General features: G+C 47.3%; 1 protein-coding gene across 1 annotated transcript; it reads right to left on the bottom strand.

Annotated features, from left to right (window-relative positions):
• Positions 1-2,192: 2,192 nt before the first annotated feature.
• LOC146356478 (vomeronasal type-2 receptor 26-like) lies at positions 2,193-21,485 on the bottom strand. The gene is made up of 5 exons (XM_084841241.1): positions 21,440-21,485; positions 17,533-17,824; positions 10,701-10,928; positions 6,308-6,417; positions 2,193-3,369 (listed from the first exon to the last, which is right to left on the bottom strand). The coding sequence occupies exons 3-5, from the start codon at positions 10,730-10,732 to the stop codon at positions 2,468-2,470; spliced, it is 1,044 nt and encodes a 347-aa protein (XP_084697367.1). The 5' UTR covers positions 10,733-10,928; positions 17,533-17,824; positions 21,440-21,485; the 3' UTR covers positions 2,193-2,467.
• Positions 21,486-25,877: the final 4,392 nt, after the last annotated feature.

Genomic DNA, 25,877 nt, shown 5'->3' with positions numbered 1-25,877 from the left:
CTTCTCCTTTTGCTAGGGATGGTGGAGAATTTCTCCCCGAATCTTCGGGGGGCCGAGGGCCAACGCATTCGGCCGCCCGAAATCGGCGGTGAAATTCTCCACCCCCCTGCCCCCCCCGGGATGGGACTTACCTTTGGCGAATGTCCCTCCCAGCGGTGGGTCCCGGCGGCGGTTCGTAAAGTGTATTACAAAGTGAATTTTTTAAATTACAAAGTAAAGTGTAAAAAAAACCCCAAACCCCGTGATAGGCTACGTAACAATTAACGTAGCCTATCATGGCTAGATTTCCAAAGTCAGCCGTGATAGGCTACGTAAATCGTTACGTAGCCTATCACGGGTGACTTTGGGGGAAAAAAAGCGCGTACGCAAATGGCGGCGCCCTATGGGCGCTGCCATTTGCGTTCCTTATTTGGTCCCGGTAGTCTACGTAAAGATTTACATAGACTATGCCATAGTCTACGTAAATCTTTACGTAGACTACCGGGACCAAATAAGGAATGCAAATGATGGCGCCCATAGGGCTCCGCCATTTGCGTACGCGCTTTTCCCCCCAAAGTCACCCGTGATAGGCTACGTAACGATTTATATAGCCTATCATGGCTGACTTTGGAAATCTAGCCATGATAGGCTACGTTAATTGTTACGTAGCCTATCACGGTTTTGTTTTTTTACTTTTTGTTTCGCAGCCGGGGAGACAGGGCACTTCTCCCTGGCCTGAATTTCGGCCGGGAGAGGTGGGGCGCCTCCCCCCCCTGGCCTGAATTTCAGCCGGGCGAGGCGGAATGCCTCCCCCCCCTCGCCTGAACTTTGGGGGGAGAAGCGAAGCGCCTCCCTCCCACCGTGAAGCACCCCTGCGAAAAGGTAAGTGACTTTCGTACATCCCTACCATTTGCCTTCAGTCTTTCCCAGCAATCTTTCTGGACTGATATTTCTGTGCTTGACCTTTTTTATTGATTTGCCCTTGGATTTGCCCATCAACTGCATTAACGCTGAGACTGGCCCAGCCAAAACAGGAGAGTTTATGAACTTCCTGTGGCATCACAGCAGTTCAGGCGATGGAACAGGGTAAAGACAGTGAACAGTCAGTTTTTGCTTATTAGAGTTTATCCTTTTTTATCTCTCTGGGGAGAGAATCGAATATGAGATCTTTCCCTCCTCCACCTTGCAGCTGGCACTGCTTTCTGAGGTGGGGAAAGTGACCTCAGATTACCTTGGAGAGATAAAAAAAGGTGTGTGCGCCAGTGAGCAGGGAAGGGAGGTGTCCTGTTTCAATAGCGGCAGGTGCCAAGGCACAGATAGTCCCAGGAGTGACAGAGAGAGAGAGCAACCACTTCAGTCCAGGGTCATGCACAGGAATTCCAAGGAGGTTTTGCAGGGACAGGCAGAGGCGAGGTCAAAGCAGTCCAGAGGTCAGTCCACAAAAGTCAGTTTTATTGATGGTCAAGGCCACCCAGCGGATGTCCGAGACAGTGGTCCAGGTGGATAGCTGAGGATCTAGGAATCTGCCAGGTCTGGTATGTTGAGGTAAAATGCTGGGGTTAAGGCACTGTGTATGCAGCAGAGAGCTGGCTTTGGCTGTGCTGATTTATAGCTGGTCGTTAATCAGCACAGCCGGCTAATTAGGTCAATGTGTTGCGTTTAAGTGAGGCCCCACACTGTGACTTCCTCTTGTTCTTTTGCTGCTCGCATCTGATTCTATGCTGCTCAGAGGGATGAATTATCTCAGGCTCTGCCTGAGCCTGAGGGAATTCAGGAACAGTTTGAGAAGGGTGAGGTTGCTCCTGTAATGGTCCCAGGGGAAGACTACCAGCTATGGCCTCCTATCCTTGCCTAGCTCTGTCTGGGGCCCATTGTGCTGGCTCGTCCACTCCTTTTCTTCCTCAGGTGAATCGTCCTCCAGGTAGGGCATGACAGGTCACAGGAGGAGAGAGAAAATACTGGGATTCACAGAATCTTATGGCCTTTCCCTCACTTCTCCCTGCTACCACCACTAAGTGCACTGAATGGGTTCAGAGACCTGTCTAGCTGGGAGGAATGGGAAACAAAATTGCCCCTGTCAGCAGGGCATAGGGTTTTCAGAAGCCTTTGAGAGCAGAGGCTTCCATCTAATGAGCAGTAATCCCATGGGACTGTACACTCAATATACTTCGTATTTATAAAAGAACCATAATGAAAACCTCCAACTAGAAAATGGATTATACTTATATTTTTGTCTGTAAAGTAAGGGGAATCATTAAAGCACCATCCTCTGTCAACAATTACATTTAAATGTGCTGTGTTTGTTTGTTTGGCATTGTAAATAAAACAGTGAAGCATATAACAATTACTCAGTGCCGCAAACCAGAGAATTACCCAGAGACAGATAGATTTGCAAATAAGATTTATATATGATCTGAAACACATGCAGGGGGAGGGGGTGGCAGCTGCTTGCTAAATGACAGCCCTGAAATGCCATAAAATTAGATTTCTATTGTGTTTTCATCATCAGATGTTCCTTCGTATTCAGATCAGGCCTCAGTACAATAATGTAGCACTTGGGAATAAAGATGCAGCCCAGTAGCCCAGCACTAGAGGCCAACATAGAGAAGATCTGTACGGCCACCATGTATTTCCCCTTGGTGCTCAGGTAGGTGGGCACAAAGGACACCCAAACACTGCAGAAGACCAGCATGCTGAAGGTGATCAGCTTGGCTTCATTGAAAGCCCCAGGCAGTTTCCTGGCTAGGAATGCCACCGTGAAGCAGATGGCAGCCAGGAATCCCATGTAGCCAAGAGCAGTGTAAAACATGGTGATTGATCCTTCATTGCATTGCAGGATGATCTCTTCAGGCTGTGAGTGCATGTCAGAGTCAGGAAAGGGTGGAGAGACTCCCAGCCAGATGGTACAGATGCCAGCTTGAATACCAGAACAAGAAAATACAATGGTATTGGCCAAACTCTTCCCCAGCCATCTTCTCACCGTGTTCCCTGGCTTTGTTGCAAGGAAGGCCAACACCACAGTGACTGTTTTTGCCAACACAGAAGACACAGCAACTGAGAAGATGACACTGAAGGCCATTTGTTGGACAAGGCAGGTCACTTTCTGTGGCCGGCCAATGAACAGGCAGGAAGACAAAAAGGAAAGCAGGAGGGAGACAAGGAGAATGAAGGAGAGGTCCCGGTTGTTGGCTTTGACTATGGGAGTTTTGAGGTATTGAATGAAGATTCCTAACACCAAGCCTGTAATTAGGGAGAGGAATAGGGCAAAGGAAGCCAAGAAGATCCCCAAAGTTTCTTCATAGGACAGGTAGACTCTAATCTTGGGGACACATTGATTTCGGTCCTTGTTTGGATGCTGATCTTCTGGACACTTGCTGCAATGGTCTGCGTCTGCAAAGAGCAAGTGTAAAATCTACCTTATACATCTATAACAGTCCTTTCCCGCCTTCTCTTTTTAACATTTCATCAAATATTTATTTTTGGTATGTGAGTTTATGTCCAAGAACAGGCTAGCAGTTTGTAGTTGTCCCCATACTCTGCGCCCAATACTGAACCCACACATGACATTTGTGTGCGCACTCATATATGCACAAAGGAAGCTATTTTATGTATAGCAATGCCCAAACCTTATTTTTTACTACACATTTGAGTGGAAATCATGTTGCAGTCTTTCCTGGGAACAAAAGACTACTACCTCCTCCATGGTAGAGAACTCAACTACGAACACAAATTTCTCCTTTTACAAAACACAGCACAGAGACACAGGAAACACGAACACACATAGAAACTCTCTCGCAAACACACTCACACGGAAGAAAGAGAGACAGCCTGACTCTTGACCTCATTCACACATGACAGTAAAACAGGAGAGGGGACACAGACTCAAATACACATGGCGCCAGGACTGGTCCAGGACATCACCATTGTTGTTGTTGTTGTTGTTGTCGTTGTTGTTACTACTACTGATGTTAGAGGAATCTGTTTGGGGGGTGGATCTCAGTGAGCTTTTGCTGGCTCCCCCCCCCCGACTCTGACCCGACATCCATCAGCTGGCCTGATTCAGCCTGCTCCAAGTTGGGGCAGCTGGCAGATATTCTGCCTTGCGCAGCAGTGCAGCAGTGGGGACATGAGAATGAGAGGGGAGCACCATGGCCCTCCCCCCTTATCCTCCTGCCCCTGCTACTGCACTGCCATGCAACTGTTGTCCCTCTCCCCTTGCCAGGGTTGGCCCTGGCAAAGAGAAAGGGTCCATAAATGCATTTACAGAAGGGGGGGGGAAGTTCCTGGATTTTGGGATGACACCCCCAGCTCAGCTCGCAAATTGAAGGCAAGTTGGGGCTGCCGTGGAAATCCAGTGAGCTCTTAAAGGGCTGGATTTCCAGTCAATGGACATCCCTATCATATAAACTGTGTGTGTGTGTTTGTGTGTGTCTGTATGTGTGTAAAATATAATTCAAAGTCAGGAGTTAGTTGGTCATCCCTTTTTGACTGCCTTCCCATTGGCCACTTCATTGGAAAGCTCTTGACACGCAGATTCCATGAATAACAATGGCTTTATTTATGTCTGTAAAACATTTTTTTTAATGAATCTGGCTATCTTCTATAACAATGTACTATAAACTTTTATTTTTAATATCAAAACCTGTCAAGTATAATTAAACAAACGTAATTAATTGCGCTTGCTGCTGGACATGCACCTTTGGACGTATCGCTGTGCTTCCATCATGACCGCAGAGAGGTGAACACTGTGGCTCAGTCTGGACTCTCTAATGTTCCCCAGGTCTCTGAAATGGCTGCTGTGTTTGTTACCTTGGATGGCTTTCTCTGGCTGATCATTGTCTGATAGCGTACCCTAAAGGTGGACAGTGCCGCAAGATCTCCTACATGGAGTCATGGCGACCCTTTGGTTTACCCTTTGCTGCACTTGCATGTTGAGGCTGGATGGGGTCCTGGCATGGCGCATGTTGCAGCCGGGCAAACCAAGTGGGCGTCTATCTGCCTACGCCTTTCTTCTGCCATGGACAGGTCTACATTGCCATGAGTCATGTGCACTCATGGGCAAACCTCCAGGTTCAATTGTTGATGGACCAGAACAAGGATGTTACAGTGGCCCCCCTGGAGGTGACACCAGGAACATTGTATTTCAGAAAGTTTTGTAAAGGTAAAAGATGTAACACTTGGAATGTTGCAGTAAATGCAGTTAGTTCCGTTAAACCTTCCATTAGATTTGATTTTTCCCCATGAACTAAGTTTGTGGGTAACCAACTTGTTGTTGTTGTTGTTGTCATTTCGTTAGTATTTATTAGATAAAACAGCTAAAAACAATTAACCATAAAATATCATTGTCTGTATTTTAATGTTTAAACTGAGAAGTAAGAATCAAAGAAGGGCTTTAAGCCACTGGATTTTAGGTATCTTTTCTTTTAAGAATCCTCACTGAATTGTCACAATCTCCTGACTCATTATTTCCTACCCTAGCATGCCTCCACTGCCTTCTTCTGCTGCTGAACACTCTTGCCTATAACTTTCCCAGATATACTAATGCACACATTGAGCATTTCTACATGAGGCTTTTATTGTACGCTTGTGATTGGCCACTCACGGAAGTTTGCAGGTCCATTTCACAACACCGTCAACCTCCAAGACATCTCCTGCACTTTCTCCCCTTTCTCCCACTTTCAAAAAGATTGGAGATAAGCTGTAGTATACCTTAATGGCACCATATCAGCAGCGTGAAATGCTACCATTGCTCTATAGTTCAGCCACTAGGTGGCGCTGTTTCATTGAACATATAGAGCATTGCCAAGAAGGGAGGTTTTCAATTCCAAGTCACGCTGGACTCGCTGGTCATGTAGGTTCCTTCCAACCCTATTATTCTATGATTCTGTGTGTCTGCTGTCTAAAGGAGCCCACTGTACACCCAGAAAGACTCCAGAAGAAGAAAGCCTGGTAAGGGTGCGGGGGGGGGGTTGCTTCATGTAGAGATGCTCACTGATGTCATGCAGGGCACAAGTCACACTGCTGGGCCTCCCTATTCTCCTGTGTGAACAAACCACATGCGCGTTTCATGTGTTTAAACATGAGACTTCCCCAATCAAAGTGAAGATGGGGTGTGTGCTGACCATTGCCCCATCCACTCCCCTCCTCCAGTTCATCCTCTATGATCATGGCTTGCTACTCATTTTGTGAAATAAATTATGGACATTAAAAAATAAGCAAGACAGAAAGGATCTAAGTTTATAAATGCCGAAAACACTTTAACCCAAAATGGCTGTGTTAATCTTTGCCCTCTTCCCCAAAAGCTGCCCTTTCCTCCAGTGTCACCCACCTTCCTGAGCAGAGATGGTCCCTTCCACACAGGGAACACAGTCATAGCAGCAAAGTGGCTGGCCTTCCTGAACCACCTTGAAGAATCCAGGGCGACAGCTTTCCACGCACCTGGAATGAGGAAGTGACTATGGACAGATTCAAGAAACATCAAGGAAAGTAGGTTAAGGTGAATTGATCTATGGGTAGAGACACAGAACTGGAAAGAGCAATAGCATCCCTGGTCCCAGGTTTAACTAGGATCAAGTTCAAGCCTGTATCCAGACCTAAGCACTTGCAACTGATACAACTGCATGTTAGGTCCTGCCAGGCCCACCTTTCTGACACACACTGGCAACCCGGCGCAGAACACAAGATACACTGTATTGCAGCAGATCGGGTTACACAGACCAGCTTTCCAGGGTTTGGGGCAAAGTTTACAGCGTTTATAGACCCCAATAAATCAAGTAGAGTTGACAGAGGCTATTGGCACAGTGCTTAGTTTAAGAGAAAGTTCCAAGGATAGAATACACACCAAGTCAGCATTCAGTTCCAGAGAGATAGATAGATAGATAGATAGATAGATAGATGGATGTTCCCAGTCAGAGTCTTAATGAAGCAGGATTCAAGGCAGACAAGAGTTCAAGATTCAGGAGAAGTCCAGGCAAGAAAGTATTCCAGGCAACTAAGATGTTCTTAGCAAAGGCTCTTTGGCTTCTGCACCCGCTTAAATATAGCGGAGAGATGGCTAAAGCTTTCCTTCTGATGCCCAAGCCTGAGAGGGGAATCTGGCCTGTAAGGGAGCACCAGGTCTAAGAGTGGGTCTCTGTTCTGCCCACTTCAGTCGATGCTGTAACTTGAGTGACACCCCTGAAGGGTCCCCCTCCCTGGAAAATCTTCCTCCTCCGCGGTTCTCAGAATCCCAGACTGCAGATAGGGATGGCGGAGAATTTCTCCCCGAATCTTCGGGAGGCCGAGCGCCAACGCATTCGGCCCCCCGAAGATGGTTGGGGAATTCTCCGTCGGCCCTCCGCCCGCCCCAGGATGGGACTTACCTTCGGCGAATGTCCCTCTCGTCGGTGGGTCCCGGCGGTGGTTTGGCGGTGTTTCGTTGCAGGCGGGGGCGGCGGCCAGTCTCCTGACTGGCTGCCGCCACCGCCATTGCAAAAAAAAAAAAAAAAACTAAAGTAAAAAAAAACACAAAACACCCGTGATAGGCTACGTAACAATTTACGTAGCCTATCATGGCTAGATTTCCAAAGTCAGCCGTGATAGGCTACATAAATTGTCATGTAGCCTATCACAGGTGACTTTGAAAAAAAAAAAAAGCACGTATGCAAATGGCGGCGCCCATGGGACGCTGCCATTTGCGTTCCTTATTTTGGCACGTTTAGTCTACGTAAAGATTTACGTAGACTATGGTGAAAATAAGGGAACGCTATTTGCGTTGCCCTTATTTTCGCCGTAGTCTATGTAAATCTTTACGTAGACTAGACGTGCCAAAATAAGGAACGCAAATGGCGGCGCCCCATGGGCGCCGCCATTTGCGTACGCGCTTTGTTTTTTTTTTCCCCCAAAGTCACCCATGATAGGCTACGTGACGATTTACGTAGCCTGTCACAGCTGACTTTGGAAATCTAGCTGTGATAGGCTACGTAAATCGTCATGTAGCCTATCACGGGGTCTTTTTTTTTTTTTACTTTTTGTTTCGCTGCCGGGGAGACGCGGCGCTTCTCCCCGGCCTGAATTTCGGCCGGGCGAGGTGGGGCGCCTCCCCCCCTGGCCTGAATTTTGGCTGGGCGAGGCGGGATGCTTCCCCCCCCTCGCCTGAACTTTGGGGGGAGAAGCTAACTCCCCCCCACCGTGAAGCCAAGCTGCGAAAAGGTAAGTGACTTTCGTACATCCCTAGCTGCGGATCAGAGGCTTCTCTCAAGGCCAAGTCTTGCAGCTGCAGCTGACAGGGAGTGTGGTCTTCCCTTGGCCTGCAATCAGATGGGAAACTAGGCAGGGCTAAGCTCCCAGGCCCCAAACTTCCCACAACAGCACTGGGTTCTAACTCCTCCTCCTTAGCCTCTGAATCAGACTTGGATTGCAACACTGTAGGGCCCCCAGTGGCTGTTGGGCTAAGCCTGACCATTCCCTGTTTACACCAGCTGCCACTTCCTCTGCCTCCACACACTTCCCTGTGTGTTGAATGTTAAATTACTGCATGTAGTCTACGTGGGGCTGCCTTTGAAGATGGTTCAGAAGCTGCAGCTCATGTAAAATGCGGCAGCCAGATTTCTAACGAGCACCAGAAGGTACGAACACATAAGACCAACTCTGGCACACTTGCACTGGCTGCATGTATGTTTCTGAGGCCGATTCAAGGTGCTTGTTTTAACCTATGAAGCCTTACACAGCTCGGGACCACAATAACTGACAGAGCCCCACTCGCGACATGAACCTATCCATAGACTATGCTCAACATCTAATGTCCTCCTCTGGCTGCGTACTCCAAGGGGAGCTTGGAAGACAGCAACTAGGGAGAGGGCCTTCTTGGTGGTGGCCCCCCATCTGTGGAACCATCTTGGTTATCATTGTTATCTTTTTGGCACCAGGTTAAGACCTTTCTCTTCTCCCAGGCATTCGGCAGCATGCGATAAGTTTTAATCGATCCTGGACTGTCTTACGGTTGTTTGCTTTGAGATTGCTTGTCTGCAGTCATTCTGGATATATCTCCTCCTGTGTAGATTGTCTGTTTTTAATGTAATTGGCTTTTAATCTCTGAATATGGTATTCTTAATGTTTTTAATCTTTGTAAACCACCCAGAGAGCTTTGGCTATTGAGCGCTATAGAAATGTTAATGATAATGATAATGATAATGATAATGATTGTAAGCTCCTTGGGGCAGGCACCCATACACTTGAACTTCATAAACTGCCACGCGCACACTGAGGGTGCAATTAACTAACTAGCTAATTAATTAATTAATTAATTACCAAGACACACACGTACACCCAGCCTCTGTTTGGAAGGCCGTAGTTTTGACACCCAGCTGGGGAGCGTCGCCTGAGCTCTCTCTGAGAGTCTGAAGAGCTGCTGCTAGTTGGAAATGACGGTCCTGGGCACAGAACTGAAGAACCGTCTGACCAGTTACATGGCAGTTTCATATATTTCAGGTCTGATTCTTTGCCAGGCCTCCCTGGTTTAAACCTGGGATGGAGCCAGGTACCTTCTGCATGCAAAACAGGTGCTCTGCCCTGGAGCTACGATTCCTCCCGGAGCAGTAGGGGATGGATGACTCCGGGGCCTCCTGCTTGCTGCATTTCAGGCTTCAGCTTCTCCAGGTGCCAGCTCAAGCCACTCCCCATGGGAGCTCAGACAGGCCTTCCGGGTGTTTCCAGCCTGCCCCAGGCCACTGCTAACACCTTCCGAACCAGCGGTTGTTTCCAACCCATCTCTGTGCCTCTCCCCCGTTGTGCTCTCCTGCATTCATCCTGCCAGTGTTTTCAGCCTGTCAGCTAACTGGGAAGGAACTGTAGCTTTTTATATCCTGTACTGTATTCAACACATTGTTTGTTTGTGAATATATCCCACCTTTCCCCACATCAATGCCCAAGGAGGCTAACGACAAAAAAATACAACATTCAGAATAAAACAATCCTGTAGGTGAAAAAGAGATGAATAGAACAGGGGCAGGTGACAAAACAGATCGGCTTAACAGGCCAAAGGCCTGTCTAAATAAAAGGTTCTTGATTTGTTGACAGTGGGCTCTCCCACCCTGGAGGCATTCAAGACAAGGCTGGACAGCCACCTGTCAGGGATGCTCTGACTTGGATTCCTGCAGTGAGCAGGGGGTTGGACTCGATGGTCTTATAGGCCCCTTCCAACCCTACTGTTCTATGGTTCTATGATTAGACCATTGTGAAGGGGCTAAAGGGGCCTCCTTAGGTGCAGTTACTCAAAAGGCCCTGTCTTGCATTGCTTCTCAAAGGCATGAACAGAGAGAAAGCCCCCTCCAAAAGACCATAAAACCTAGGCTTGGGAGAAGGCAGTCCCTCAGGCAACCTCATCTCAAGGAATTTACAGCTTTAAAGATCGTTACCAGCTGGAAAATGACTGCTAGCCATGAGCTAGCAAATCTGTTTTTGCATGGGAGTCTCATAGCCAGCCAGCCTTGCTCATCTGGCTGCCACGTGCTGGGGAACATGGGCAGGAAGGTGCTGTTGCACTCATGACCTACTTGTGGGTTTCCTGTCAATAGCTAGTTGGCCACTGTAGGAACAGAATGCTGGACTAGTTGGACCCTTGGTCTGATCCAGCAGGGCTCTTCTCATGTTCTTATGTTCTGACACTCAACCAGCTGAAGTTTCCAAACACTCTTCAAAGGACCATGTGAATACCATGAGATGAAGCAAATGGTTGTCCCCACCTTGCTGAGCCATGTGGGCCACACAATGGCATCCTGGTTGATTGTCATCTTGAGATCCCACGATCCCTGTCTTCCTACGCTCCCAAACTTCACTCTTTCAACAGACCTATTGGGAAACACCACCCAATTCACAATGTCAAAGTGGGCTGCCAGGTCTCCATTCTCATCCAAATAAACTCCATCCATGGAAGTATTGTAGAATTGGGAGTTTCTTAGGAAAGGGTGAAGCTAGAAGGACAGAGAAGACATCAGCATTTAGAAAACGGATTGGACATCTCGGTTCTGCCCATTTCAGGCTTGAATCTCCTGTAGCTCAGAGCTGGTTCCAGATTAGGGTGGCTGTGTGTCTCTTTACATTTGCAAGGGACCTGATTTAATTCCTGAATGCCCTTTCCTTGATTTAGAAGTTTGGGAAGCTGAAGCTAGTAGACATCTACACTTGGTTGTTGCACCCTAAGGAGAATACTGCAAACTGATTTGTCACAGGGAACTATTAAAACGCTTCCAGCACACAACTCTAATCTACTCAATATACAACCAAATAGAAGAAATACTGTCCTATACAGTGCAAGAAAACCTAAGTTTAATACAAAACAGTGGGGAGAAAGGTGGCTTGGATATGGGAGAAATTAAACAGTGTACATACAGATCATTATAGGACCACCATAGTGAGTCGACGTTGAGGGTGAGTTGGGTATGTTTTATTTTTATTTATTACATTTATATCCCACCTTTCTTCCATCATGGAAGTCAAGGTGGCTACATGTGGTTCCCAGGTGGTCTCCCCTTGAAGCCCTGACCAGACCCAGACCTGCTTAGCTTCAGCAAGGTGGTGGTCTCATGTGCCTTCAAGCTATGTGCCTTCAAGCGTTGCGTTCCACCATTATACATAGAAATATGGTGGCAGTAGGTTCTATGGTGTATACTGAGGAAACTGCTCAACAAACTGATATGAGGTTTGGCAGCCTAGGAGAAGTGTGTCTGAGGATGTTCTGTGCTGATTTTGAGGTTGAAAGGGCAAGGAAATGCTTATTTGTAGCAGACAGTTAAAAGTTTGATGAGTGTGCACCAGCAGTTTGACAAATATTGTCTGTCTCCCCCCCCCCCATAGATTACTTTCTAGTAACATTTCCCTGTTTGTGCAGCATCTCTTGGAAAACAGATTGTAATCTTAAGCAAGGGAGAAGGTACAGTATGTGTTGTGTCCCAGAAGACGTATGAGGTATTTGTAGGGCCTGGTCTTAACAGCTGTGATTTCCCAGAATTTTGGAGGATCTCCACCAGCCTAATATCCTGAATTTAAAATGGGGCTTTCTGATTCCGTTTTAAATGCAGGATCATGACGGACTCCCTTTACACATGCTTCCTTCCCCACCCTTTCCCCCCTCCTTTCCCCCTTATCTGAGTCTTCCAGATGTTTCATTATACAGCTGCTACAAGGTGCTGTGGTCTAGATCCTCTTACTATGGCTTTCCCCCCCTCTTTTCACAAGAGAACTCAAGTGCTCCAATTTGATAGCTCATTATCTCTGATATTTAAAAAAACGAAGAAAAATAATGAATAAATGAATAAAAATGAATACTATGAATCAAAATTTAGTGTGGGAGATGCCCTGGCAGTTGACGTCATCATCTAAAGGACCTGCAAACTTTCTCGGGTAACCTGTCTCAATAGCAGGATAAAAGCTCCATGTGAAGAAGCCCGTAGAGTCCAGGAATACACAAACTTGCACAGACAAAGGAGGGAGTTTAACAGAGGGAATGACGTGCCAGAGTGGAGCCAAGTGTTGGGAATGTTGCAACCTCATCTGCAAGCTACAGGAACAGGGCACTGTTGCAGTTAGCTAGTTAATGCATGGGAATATTTGGCATAAATAGCCTTAGGATCTCTATAGTCTACAGTGTGGTTTCCTGCTCCCCCCCCCGACCTTCCTCCATTGCTGGGAGCACTTGTGTTCTCCCTCTCTCCCCCTCTCTCCCCTGCCAGTGTTACAGAACACAAAACGGATTTAACAAACTAAATGGACTTAACAAATTTCTTTGAAACTTTTAGCTGTACCTGCATTTTATGTGCAAGAAGATTGTGAGTGAATTACTTTATCTTTCCTCTACTGAAGAATGGTGTGTGCTCTCTCTTTCTCTCTCTCTCTCTGTCTCTCTCTCTGCCTTGTGTGCATGTGGGACTGGTAAACCCTCATTCTGTTCTGCATTTTCTTTTTCCTCTGCTAACTGCCTTATTAACAGGAGGCATCCCTACCAAATAATTCCCATCACCAACTAGACATCAAAGTTGAGCCAAGCAGTCACAGACATTCAGGGCCAACTCCCTTGCCCAAGGGAACTCCAGACAAAGGAGTCTTAGTGCAGTGGTGGAGCATGGAAATTGGGACTCTGCAGAGACACAGGGGTTCTGCCAGTCATGGTATCTGGTAGACTCTGTATCTTTTGAAACTGGGGTAAGGGGACAGACAGAGCGACCAACACAGGGAGATTTGCAACTGGGCTTGCTTCAGAAAATTTCATCTTCCCACTACATTTGAAATTTCTCACAATTCCAAGACAGTTATCTGGAATTGTACAGTGGAATACCTGCCATGGCTGTAGTCTTTGAACTTCCCAACTGTCTCCGCCTGCCATCCTCCTCCTCCTCTTGGATCTGGTTGAATACGCAGCATCTAAGGCATGGGCCACTGCCTGGACAGTGTTGTGAATGATGTAGCTGTCTAGAGACAGGATTCTCCAAATGTCTTCTTGGGGCAGGGCCTCCAGTTCCTCATACTCTCTGCATCTTGTCCAGCCTTTCACAGACAGTGCATGATTTGAATAGGAACAATGAAAAGATTTCTTCCAAAACTTCCTAATAGCAGAGTAAAAGGCTTGAAAGTCATCATATTTTGTCCCTTTATTTGTCTGGATAAAGAAGGAAAGAATTCCATGTATGTGCTGGGAAGGTAGATCATTATACATCAACTCAAACATGATGTCCCACAAAGCTGTTGTGATCCAGACCTTCCCTACAATGGGTTTTATTTGGAGTTCAATTGCACGTTGCATAAAGAATATCCCCCCTAAGAAGATATTAGTCTCCACATGATAAATAAATACATGGATTTGTCTCCACTTCTCAAACAAAGCATAACTGAGTGTCAGTCGGTTTTCCTTCAGTCCTGAGAGGCTTTGTGAGAAGACAACACAAATACCATTCTGGCTGAGCACAGGTGTCAATGTCCTCATGAATCTCTCTCCAATGTCAGTGTCTGGTGCAATGAGACCAACTGAGGTCCATCTGAAATGGAGAAGCAGTTTGGCAATCCCCCAGTACTGGGTTCCTTCTCTTGGCACCATCCGGTAGAAAAAGGGGAACTGCGTTTTATCATTCAGAACATGAGAAACAAATGCAGAAGAGGCCTGGCAAAGAAAGGAAGAGACTAGCCGTTTGTTTTGTTTCAGATCCAAGCTCAAATAATTGTTACTGCAATATTATTAGTAATGACTGGAAAGATGCTGGTTGTTATGATGGAGGTTGGCCATCTGGTGGGGTGAAGGCTTTCCTCCTCTCTCTGCTCATGCATTGCCCTTCTTCCATATTGGGCCCCTGTACGTGGACCTCAGCGCAAATGGTTCAAGCTTCTAGAACTGAAGCATTCTGATGGGATTGATTTGGTATTGCTGCCTCCTGTTAAAAAGGCAGCTAGCCAAGAAAAACAGAAGGCAGAACAGAATGACGGTTTACCAGTTCCACATCTACACAAGGGTAAAACAAAGAGACCACACTTTTATCATAGAATCATAGAATTGTAGGGTTGGAAGGGGCCTATAAGACCATCGAGTCCAATCCCCTGCTCAATGCAGGAGTCGAACTCAAAGCATCCCTGAAGAAGAATCAATCACCATGATTTGTATAATTATAAGGAGAAGAAGCTTTACCTCTTGCGATATCCTGAACGCTCTCTCTCTCTGTGGCTGTGTGTGCAGCTGGAGAAAAGATGTTTGCGAAAGTTCCTAGTTGGGGCTTCCCACTCAGGCATGGGTTACCATGGGGCCAGTTGAGCTTGGCTGACCTTTTGTTTAAACCTCCCCCCCACACACACCCAAGATAAGGAGTGATAATGTTATGGTTTCGAGGGGTTCAGTCAGGAAGGAGTTAATGGGGCCAGACTGACTGGAAATACACCTTAACAGTTTGCCAATAGCCTGTAGAATCATAGAATCATAGTAGGGTTGGAAACGGCCTGCAAGACCATTGAGTCCAACCCCCTGCTCAATGCAGGAGTCCAACTCAAAGCATCCCTGACAGATAGCTGTCCAGCTTCCCCTTGAATGCCTCCAGTGTGGGAGAGACCACCACCTCCCTAGGTAATCGGTTCCATTGTCGTATTGCTGTCATGGTCAGGAAGTCTTTCCTGATGTTCAGACGGAATCTAGCTTCCTGTAACTTGAGCCCATTCTTCCATGTCCTGCACTCTGGGATGATCGAGAAGAGATCCTGTCCTTCCTGTCTTTGACAACCTTTCAAGTACTTGAAGTGCGTTATTTATTTATTTATTTATTAAATTTATTAATCGCCCATCTGGCTGGTCACCCAGCCACTCTGGGCGACGTACAGCGTATAATAAAACAGTTTAAAACAATAAAATTCTACAATAAAAACTTTTTCTAAAATACCCTAATCCACCCCAAATGCCTGCCTGAACAACCACATTTTTAATGCACAGCGGAAGCTCATTAAAGAGGGGGCATGGCGGAGTTTCCTAGGAAGGGAGTTCCATTGAGTGGGGGCCACCACAGAAAAGGCCCTCTCCCTCGTCCCCACCAGTCTAGCTGTCCTGGCTGATGGGATAGAGAGAAGGCCATCCGAGGCTGATCTTGTTAAGTGCTATCATATCTCCTCTCTTCTTGAATGATGAAAGAAAAACACCTTTTCTCACAAGTGTTCTTGCTAGGCTGACCATATTTCCTTGAGACAAAAACAGGATATTGGGGTGACAAAAACTAGACGGGGTTATGTAATGTTCCGCTGGAGAATTCCGCTGTAATAAAAAAAAAGCTAACAGTCTGTTGAACCGAAATATGAGTCTGAAAAGTCCAAATCAAACTGAATGTAGGGCAGAAAGAATCTCTATGGGTGGAATGATGGTAGAAATAACAGTAAGACTCACCCTCCTGGCCCCCACATGCTGAATGGGGCTTAGCGACTGCCTCTTGAATTCCCCGCCACTGCAGACAAGCAAGGGGGTGGCGTCTGATTGTCACTAGCTCGAGAAGCCTGGCCCAGTCTGGACAAAGGAAATGGAACTTCCTCTTTCGTCACACTAGTAGTTTTACTGCACACCTTGATTAGCATAGAGCCTTATGATAACCGCGGACAGTTTTTTTTTACAAAAAAATAAAAACGGTCAAAATTGACCATTTTTTAAATATTTTTAATATGACAAAATTGACATATTAAAACAATGGGACGGTCAGGAAATATGAAACAAAATGTACTGTCCCATTTAAAATGGTACGTATGGTCAGCCTAATTCTTGCACATCAGATGCAGGCTCAGCGTAGGGTTTCAAGAGGAGTTTGTTCATTCCCTTTTGTGTTCCGTTACACAGGCAGAAGTGAGAGGAAGCATAAGTCCTCCCAGCAATGGAGGAAGGCAGACAGAGGGGAGGGGGAAGGAATGGGGGGGAGCAGGAAACCACATGTATGCTACAGAGATCCTAAGGCTAGCTATGCCGCAAATCCCCATGCATTAACTAGCTAACTGCCAAACTGCCCCCTTCCTGTAACTTGCGGATGAGGTTGCAATATTCCCAAAACATTCTTCATCAGACGTTTCTGAAATGTGGTCAAATAATGCTTCTGAGTGAGTAGATCCTCTGTGCTGAACCCCGGACTGATAAGACACATTGTCTTCATTTTCTAATGAATGACATTTTCAGGCTTTATAATGACAGAACACTGGAAAATGAAGACTCCCAAAACTGCAGAGCCTCTCCTTTATCTCCATAATGGATTCAAGCGTCCTACAGTTCATCGCACTTTCCCAGCAGTATTTAATGTGGCCAAAAAACAAAAGCCCATCAGAAGGGTGACCAATAGCAACACACTAGATTACCGTCCCCTCCCCTGGGGTCACTGAGTGCCCCTCCTTACTTTCTCAGGTATAAGCATATGGCTGCTATTCAGCCCTGGGGTGGGTTAAGTCATCAACTGATACTCTTGCAGCAAGTTGCAGTGGAGGAAAACCTGCCCATTATCCCAGACATTCAGTGGCCAAGCAGAAGTGGACTCTAATCCTATTATACACAAAGAGGATCTACTAAAAATCACCCAACAAGCCTCATTGCCCATCTCTCCTTTAAAAAAAAGAAAAGAGAGAAAGATGCAGAAGATGTTTATTACACAGTAAATCCCATTGAACTCAACAGGACTTACTTCCAAATAAATACTCCGGGGATTGTGTTGCACAGGTCATCCAAGTCTTGAGAGTGGTGTTATTTTCCCCCCATTGAGTACAGAGCAGTTTCAAAGAGGGATTGCTGGTTATGGTGTGTCCACTCATCCCATGTTCATTCCTGAGTGGACATAAGATCTTGTATGGCTTTGAAATTATTAAAGGCCCATTTGAGTGGAGATGGGAATGTGAGAAGAGAAAGATGTATGTCTGTCCTCCACAAGAAGGGAAACCTCTCTTAAATCACTTGCAACACTCTCTATAAAAACCGTTGTCTGTCTCTAGTCTCACTTTGGATGTCCACTGCCCATGTTTTGAATCTCTAGAGAAATGTTGCAAAGTGGAATTAGGCTAAGCCTGAGAACACCCCACCCTAGTCCATCCCTACCTGTGGGATTTTGTAGATGCCCAACATGGTCGAAATCTGGATGGAGTTTTCAGAGTCGGTCCCTTCAAGAACAGCCAACACGTAATTCTGTCTTCCACAGTTGTAGTTTGGCACATTTGCCTGCCCTGTAGAGAAAAGGTCTACCAATGCATCAGAAGTCAGTCTGGCATCAAAATAGTTATCGTAGATGTTGTAACCCAGGGTGATGTTGGGTAAGAGCCTGGGGTTGTGGTTGATGTCCTGGATGGCAAACAAGAAAGAGAGGAAGTACCAGTACTTTGCGGATCGTTTCCTGCAAAACAAAAAACCATGCACAATGTCACCATCCTGCTTGGAATGAAAATAGCACATTCAGGTCTTGCTTCTTCAATTCCTTGACCTTTTCCAAGCAATGCAAAGCTCTAGGTTTTAATCTCTAGAACTTTTCACATGCTAGCACTGATCCAGAGCCAAAGCCAGGAACACAATAGCCAATCCCCTCTTACTGGTTTGTGCATATTGGAGTGCGGGGGAATAATCTCGTTCCAGGTTCAAGAGCCTGTATCCATGTGAAAACAAAATAAGGGGAGACGTAGACTCCAGTCCTGGAATTAGGCATGCATCATCTTTTGAAAAGCCACCAAACAATATAGGCTATAGGAAACTGCCAATTCTAATAAACAATTAAAAACAAAGTTTTAATAAAAGATTACCAACAAGGTTAAAAAGATCTACAAACAGTCCTCAAGTATTCCCTACATACATACTATAATAATTGGTATCTATATCTGGGCTATACCAACTTTACAATACCCCAGTATTGTAAATATTAACAATAACAATATACAATACAACTTCATCAGTCGGAAAATAAACACAAATGACAGCCCACATAATCACCAATTACAAGTCATGTCTCATAATTGCAGAGATTCTACATAAAGCCAACCGTTTTTAAACTAGGAAGATTGCTGGCTTCTCACCAAGTTGTATGTATGTGCGTCTGCTGGATAAGGGAGTCACTCTAAACTTTTCCTCCTGTACCTGAGACGGTAAAGTTCTTCCATCAATATATACTGAGCAGGACTGTATCTAGCTCTATTCCAAGAAAGAAGAAGATTTTTTAACACTACGTGCTACTCCACCATGCAGCTTGGACCCTGTGTTTTATTAGAATTGGCAGTTTCCTATAACTGATATTGTTTGGTGGCTTTTTTGTGTGGTTTAGGATATTACCTTTTTTCTGTGACCATCTTCTGAAAAACCAAATCAGATAAAAGGATTTGACCAAAAGGTTCATTAAATGGAACATTTTCTGATTGAGTCAGAAGGTGAAGAGTGGATGTACTTGCTTGTGCTAAAATTGACCACTGAGGTGCTCAATTGGGCCACAACTCAGTGAACATTATCTTTCGTGTGCGTGAGAGAGAAAGATGGGAACTGTCCTGAATTCATGCGAGTTGCCATCTCTTGGAACTCTTCCTCAAGTCATCGGCCCTGCATCTCCCCTCCTTTCTTTTTTAGATTTCTGCCCCGTCCAGTTGAAGTCTGCCAGAACATCACAGTGGGCTGCATCCCAGGGTTTTGTATATGAGTTTGTCATTCCTGACTGCCCCAACCGCTGTAGCTCCCAAATGCTCCACAGCCTAGAATTTGTGTGTGTGTGTGTGTGTTTAAAAAGAAATCGCTGAATTTCATGTGGAGGGGCGCATTTGAATTTCATCTCAGCTCTTTAATTTCTAGCATTCACATGGTAATTTGCAACACTGTATGTCAGATATGTCACTTTTTATTATTAGCCCTTTATTATCACTTTTCATTACACATTATTAACTATTATTATCATAGCTTGTCTACTAATTCAGCTGCTGGGGTTTACTGTGTTACCACAGAGTGCAGATCAAGTGAAGTCATAGCAGCTTCCTGCCCCCATGTCTGTCTGTCTGTCTGTCTGTCTGTCTGTCTGTCTGTCTCTCTTTCACACACACACACACACACACACACAGGTAGCAGCACCACACAAATCCACAGTGGCCTATCAGCCGTTCCTCTGCTTTCAAAGAAGGAAATCGTTCTGTTTGGTTTGCTGAGAAGCTCATGCAGTCAATGGATTGTGAAGCACAAACCCCAGACTCACCCAGAAATCCCTGCACACACACGCCTTTCCCACCAAGGCTCACTGGCTCGCCATGCAGCCTCCCTTCTGACTGTCATTCCTTGGCTGATGGTCTGTTCTGTGCTGTATTCCTTGTCTTTGACTGCATGGACTTGTCAGCAACCCCAAGTGAGCCATTTCCTTCTTTGTAAACATAGCAACGTCTGATAGGCTCATGAATCTCACCATGGATTTTGGTCCTCCTTTACTACAGAACTGGGGCAACTCAAACACATTCAGGAACCTTTACAATCTTGATACACAGTTTTGTTACGGAGGGTTCGAGGGGCAGGGAGAGCAGTGCTTTGGCTATTTGCACTTTGAATGCAGAGAAAGAACCACAGGTCGCTTGCTTCAGAGTGTTTTAAAGAAAAGTGGGTGCTTATTCTGTATATCTAAGCGAGGGCAGAGACAGCTCACTATCCTCCCTCATAATGCTAGAACCCGGGGTCATCCCATGAAGCTGATTGGTGGGAGACTAAGGGCAGATAAAAGGAAGGACGTCTTCACACAGCACATGGTTAAACTATGGAACTCACTACCACAAGATGTTGTGATGGCCCCCAGCTTGCATGGCTTTAAAAGGGGACTGGGCAAATTCATAGAGGATACAGCTGTCAATGCCTACTAGTCCTGACAGCTATATGCTACCTCCAGTATCAGAGGCAGTCTGCCTATGTGTACACCAGTTGCTGGGGAACCTGGGCAGGAGGGTGCTGCTGAGCTCATGCCCTGCTTGTGGGTTTCCCACAGGCAGATGTTTGTCCACTGTGTGAACAGAATGCTAGTTTTGACGGACCCGTAGTCTGATCCAGCGCGGCTGTTCTTAATATGTTTTTATGTTCTTATATGGTACCATCTTTTGCAATTCAAAAAGTCCCTGATGGCTGCAGCCCATGAAACAGCAGGCGATTGTGTGCACTATGTATGTATGTATGTATGTATGTATGTATGTATGTATTACTTTTCTCTACCACCCAAGAGTGAAAGCTCTCTGGGCGATGACTCAATGGTGCGTCCCCAAAGCCTTTTTAAGGAGGATGCAGACAAGCTGGAGAGGGTTCAGAGGAGGGCAACAAAGATGATCAGAGGGCGGGAAACAAAGCCCTGTGAGGAGAGAACGGGGCATGTTGAGCCTTGAGAAGACTGAGGGGGGATAGGATAGCGCTCTTCAAGGACTTGAAAGGCTGTCAAAGAGAGGGAGGCCAGGATCTCTTCTCCATCATCCCAGAGTGCAGGACATGGAATAATGGGCTCAAGTGACAGAAAACCAAATTCCGGCTGAACATCAGGAAAAACGTCCTGACTGTTAGAGCAATACGACAATGGAACCCATGACCTAGGGAGGTGGGGGGCTCTCCCACACTGGAGGCATTCAAGACGAGGCTGGACAGCCATCTGTCAGGGATGCTCTGACTTGGATTCCTGCCTTGATCAGGGGGTTGGACTTGATGGTCTTGTAGGCCCCTTCCAACCTACTATTCTATGATTCTATGATTCTTCCCCCCAAAGGCAAAACAGAAAAGCAATTGATCAGGTACCAGAAAACTGGCCCAAGCCCTGGCAAAGAGGGGTGACTGGAGCTCACAAAACCACTGGAGAGTGAAGTAGCACTCACTCCATCACCACAAAGTCACTTGCCAGTAGGGATGGCGGAGAATTTCTCCCCGAAACTTCGGGGGGCCGAGCGCCAACGTGTTCGGCCCCCCGAAGAAGTTTCGGGGAGAAATCCTCCGCCCCCCCGCCCCCGCCCCCCCCCGGGACGGGACTTACCTTCCCTGAATGTCCCTCCCGGCGGCGGGTCCGGCTGGCGGTTCGTCCGGTGTTCGAGCGGGGCGGGAGCGGCAGCCGGTCTTTCGACCGGCTGCCGCCCCCGCCATTGCAATGAAAGAAAAAAAAAAAAAGTCCCCTGATCACGGCAAGATTTGCAAAGTCAGCCGTGATAGGCTATGTGAATCGTCACGTAGCCTATCACGGGTGACTTTAAAAAAAAAGAAAAAAGTGTGTATGGATAATGGCGGCCCCCATAGGGAGCCGCCATTCCCCTTCCTTATTTGGTCGCTGTAGTCTACGTCAATGTTTACATAGACTACGGCGAAAATAAGGGCAACGCTATTTGCGTTGCCCTTATTTTCGCCGTAGTCTACGTAAACATTGACGTAGACTACAGCAACTAAATAAGGAACGCGAATGGCGGCTCCCTATGGGGGCCGCCATTCGCGTACATGCTTTTTTTTTTTTAAAGTCACCCGTGATAGGCTACGTGACGATTCACGTAGCCTATCACGGCTGACTTTCCAGATCTAGCCGTGATAGGCTACGTGAATCGTCACGTAGCCTATCAGGGGACGGTTTTTTTTTTTTTTTTTTACTTTCGTGTTCGCGGCCGGGCGAGGCGGGAAGCCTCCCCCCCCGGCCTGAACTTCGCGGGGGGAGCAGCGAAGCACTCCCCCCCACCGCGAAAAAGCTGCGAGAAAAGGTAAGTGACTTTCGTTCACCCCTACTTGCCAGCGAAGACGTCGGCAAAAGGGAGGCATACTGAAGTTGTGACGATGGAAGCGAACCTCCGTTGCGAAGAGGACCCCGCTGATGAGGTGGTCTCCCGGCCTGTAATGATTCAGGGGGTATATTTCTTTCCGTTTCAGAGTTGATGGACACTCAGCCTTCAGGATCCCACAGCCTGCGTGGGGCAACAGCAGCAGCAGAAGGATCAGCAGCAAGATCATTCTCCGTGTGCCTGGGAAAGTCGCCTGCCTTTCGACTGCGGCTGCAGCAGCTTTGCTAATATGGATGGAGCCCAGCCGTGGCATCACGTCTGAAGGGGATGAGAGCAAGAACAGCCCCTGCCTGCCCTCAACCTCGTCCCGAGCTCCCAGTGGCATCGGGGGCATTTATGTGCCTCTCCTTGCACTTTGTTGCTGCTCTCTATTCCGATGTTTATGTCAAAGACCCTCTTCGTTGGAAAATCCCTGGAGCTCTGGAGAGCAGAAGAAGGATCAATCACCATGATTTGTATAATTATAAGGAGAAGAAGCTTCACCTCTTGCGATATCCTGAACTCTCTCTCTCTCTGTGGCTGTGTGTGCAGCTGGAGAAAAGATGTTTGCGAAAGCTCCTAGTTGGGGCTTCCCACTCAGGCATGGGTTACCATGGGGCCAGTAGAGCTTGGCTGAACTTTCGTTTGAAACACACACACACACACACACACATTCCCAAGAGCCAGATGGCTGTCCAGCTTCCCCTTGAATGCCTCCAGTGTGGGAGAGCCCACCACCTCCCTGGGTCATTGGTTCCATTGTTGTATTGCTGTAATGGTCAGGAAGGTTCTCCTGATGTTCAGCCGGAATCTGGCTTCCTGTAACTTGAGCCCATGATTCCGAGTCCCACACTCTGGGATGATCGAGAAGAGGTCCTGGCCTTCCTCTCTGTGACAGCCTTTCAAGTCCTTGAAGAGTGTTATCCTATCTCCCCTCGGTCTCTCCCAAGGCTAAACGTGCCCAGTTCTTTCAGTCTCTCCTCATAGGGCTTTGTTTCCAGTCCCCTGATGTGGTGGTGAAGTCGTAAGGGGCGGTATGGCCGGGCACCTGACAAGGGCCCACACCTGACGAGGGGCCCCACTGACAAGTGCCCCCCTGACCTGCTCTTTCTCCACTGCTTGTTCACCTACCCCGTGCTCTGGCTCAGAGGGTGTGAAGAAAACAGAAGGATGTCAGCATCCAAGTAAATCACAAAAAATGAAACAGGTGCTCCGGATACAAAAGAGCCCGTCACCAGTAGATTGACACAGGAGACAATCTTTTGTGAAAAAAATTGAGAACATAAGAACATAAGAAGAGCTCTGCTGGATCAGACCAAGGGTCCATCTAGTCCAGCATCCTGTTCACACAGTGGCCAACCAGCTGTCGACCAGGAACCTACAAGCAGGCATGAGCGCAACAGCACCCTCCCGCCCATGTTCCCCAGCAACTGGTGTTCCCCAGCAACTGGTGTTCCCCAGCACAGGTTCACTGCCTGTGGTACAGGAGGTAGCACATAGACCTCAAGACTAGTAGCCATTGATAGCCTCCGGGGCAAAGAGCCTTGGAAGAAAAAATGACGTACCGACTGAAACTAGCTAAAGGCAACGTCAAAACATCTGACTTTTATAAAATATTCATTTAGGGCGCAATCCTCTGGGGGTAGGCGGCTGCCTCCGAACTCAGAGGTGACCGCCTATCCAATGCAGGGCAGGAGAAGCATGGAGCGGATCGTTCTCTCCGCACTTCTCCTGCCCTGCATTTGCAGCTAGACAGCCTAGTTTGGCTGTATAGCTGTGGGAAGGCAGAGCGTGGGAGGAGGCTGCTGGACAACACATAAGATGCATCGTACTGGCACTCCCGAACTCAGAGGTGTCTAATCATTCACTGCACAGAGGAGCAGAAGCGATCATCACTTCCCCATCCTGCTGCCTGACAGGTTTAGTTAGATGGGGGTTTTGGCCCATCTAGTGAGGGTGCTTTGGAGGGGGAGGGAAGGAGGCTGGGAGAAGTTCAAATAACTCTTATCCTGGCCTCTCCAGTCTCCTCCCCTCCTCGTCCACTGGAACAGCCCCTTTCTTTCTGCTTTGACATTGCTTTTCCAACCTGGGAGGGCAGCTGGCATGGTTCTTTCCTTGCCAGCTGCGAGGGGGTGGGGGGCAGATCTCCGACGCCCCCTCCGAGGTCGGAGCGCTGTCTCTGACCTCGAAAGGGGAACTGTTTGTCTCTGACCTCAAAAGGGGACCTCGAAAGGAGATTGTGAAAAATTATCCCTCAATGTCATGTAAGAAGGAATTCTGGGTGGCACACATGGACCCTTTTATCGGGCTGGATGCGCCCGATCATATCTGATCTCAGAAGTGAAGCAGGGTCAGCCCTGGTTCATACTTGGATGGGAGACCACCTGGGAATCAGGCTTCCTGCACTGAGCAGGGGGTTGGACTCCCAACCCAGACAACCTATCCAGAAGGATACCATGGTCGATGGTATCGAAAGCTGTTGAAAGGTCCAGGAGAATCAACAGGGTCGCACTCCCCCTGTCCCTCTCCTGGTAGAGGTCATCCCACAGGGCGACCAAGGCAGTTTCCATTCCAAAACCAGGCCTGAAGCCCGATTGAAATGGATCTAGATAATCCATTTCATTCAAGAGTGCCTGGAGCTGTCCTGCAACCACCCGCTCAAGCACCTCGCCCAGGAAGGGGATGTTGGCCACTGGCCTATAATAGTTAACATCCTCTGGGTCCAGGTTAGGCTTTTTCAGGAGTGGTCTAATTACCGCCTCTTTTAAAGCAGCAGGCACCACTCCCTCTCTCAAGGAGGAATTTACAACCTCCTGGACCCAGCCGGACATCCCCTCCTTGTTTGATTTAATAAGCCATGAAGGGCAAGGGTCAAGCACACAGGTGGTCGATCGGACTTGGCCAAGCACCTTGTCCTCATCCTCAGGCTTCAATAACTGAAACTCATCCAATAAAACTGGACCAGACGGTGCTCTGAACGCCTCTACCAATGGAACTGCATTAATCATGGTGTCTAATTCATGACGAATCTGAGCGACTTGATCTTCAAAGTGCCTTGCAAACTCATCACAGCGTGCCTAGGGATGTCAGAGAATTTTGCCACGGGATCTCGAAATCCATGGCGGAATGGCCTGCCACCCACCCGCGGATCCCCCCCGGGCTGAGACTTACTTGGGGCGGATCTTCCGGGCAGTGGTGGTGGTGGCGCCGGCAGCTGCAGTGGCTGGTCTTCTGACTGGCTGCCGCTGCCACCATTTCTAGTGTTCGTAAAAAAAAAATAAGTTGTGACAGGCTACGTAAAGATTTATGTAGCCTATCATGGCTAGGTTTAAAAAAAAAAACAAGAAACGATGTGATAGGCTACGTAAATCTTTACGTAGCCTATCACGTCTGACTTAAAAAACAAAACAAAACGCGCCTCCGCTACGCTATTTGCGTTCCCCTTATTTTCACTATCTTAGTCTACGTAAATATTTACGTAGACTAAGACGGCCCAAACTAAGGAACGCAAATGGTGGCAGCCGTAGTCGCCGCCATTTGCGTATGCATGTTTTTTGTGTTTTTTTTTAAAGTCAGACATGATAGGCTATGTAAAGATTTATGTAGCCTATCACAGCTGACTACAGGGATGCAAACAGCGGTGGCTATGGCCGCCGCCATTTGCGTCCCTGCTAG

The sequence above is a fragment of the Heloderma suspectum genome, chromosome 2 (genome assembly GCF_057233095.1).
Source record: "Heloderma suspectum isolate Gila_16-S chromosome 2, 16-S_ref, whole genome shotgun sequence".
Classification (NCBI taxonomy): domain Eukaryota; kingdom Metazoa; phylum Chordata; class Lepidosauria; order Squamata; family Helodermatidae; genus Heloderma; species Heloderma suspectum.
This window is presented reverse-complemented; position numbering and strand designations above follow the sequence as displayed.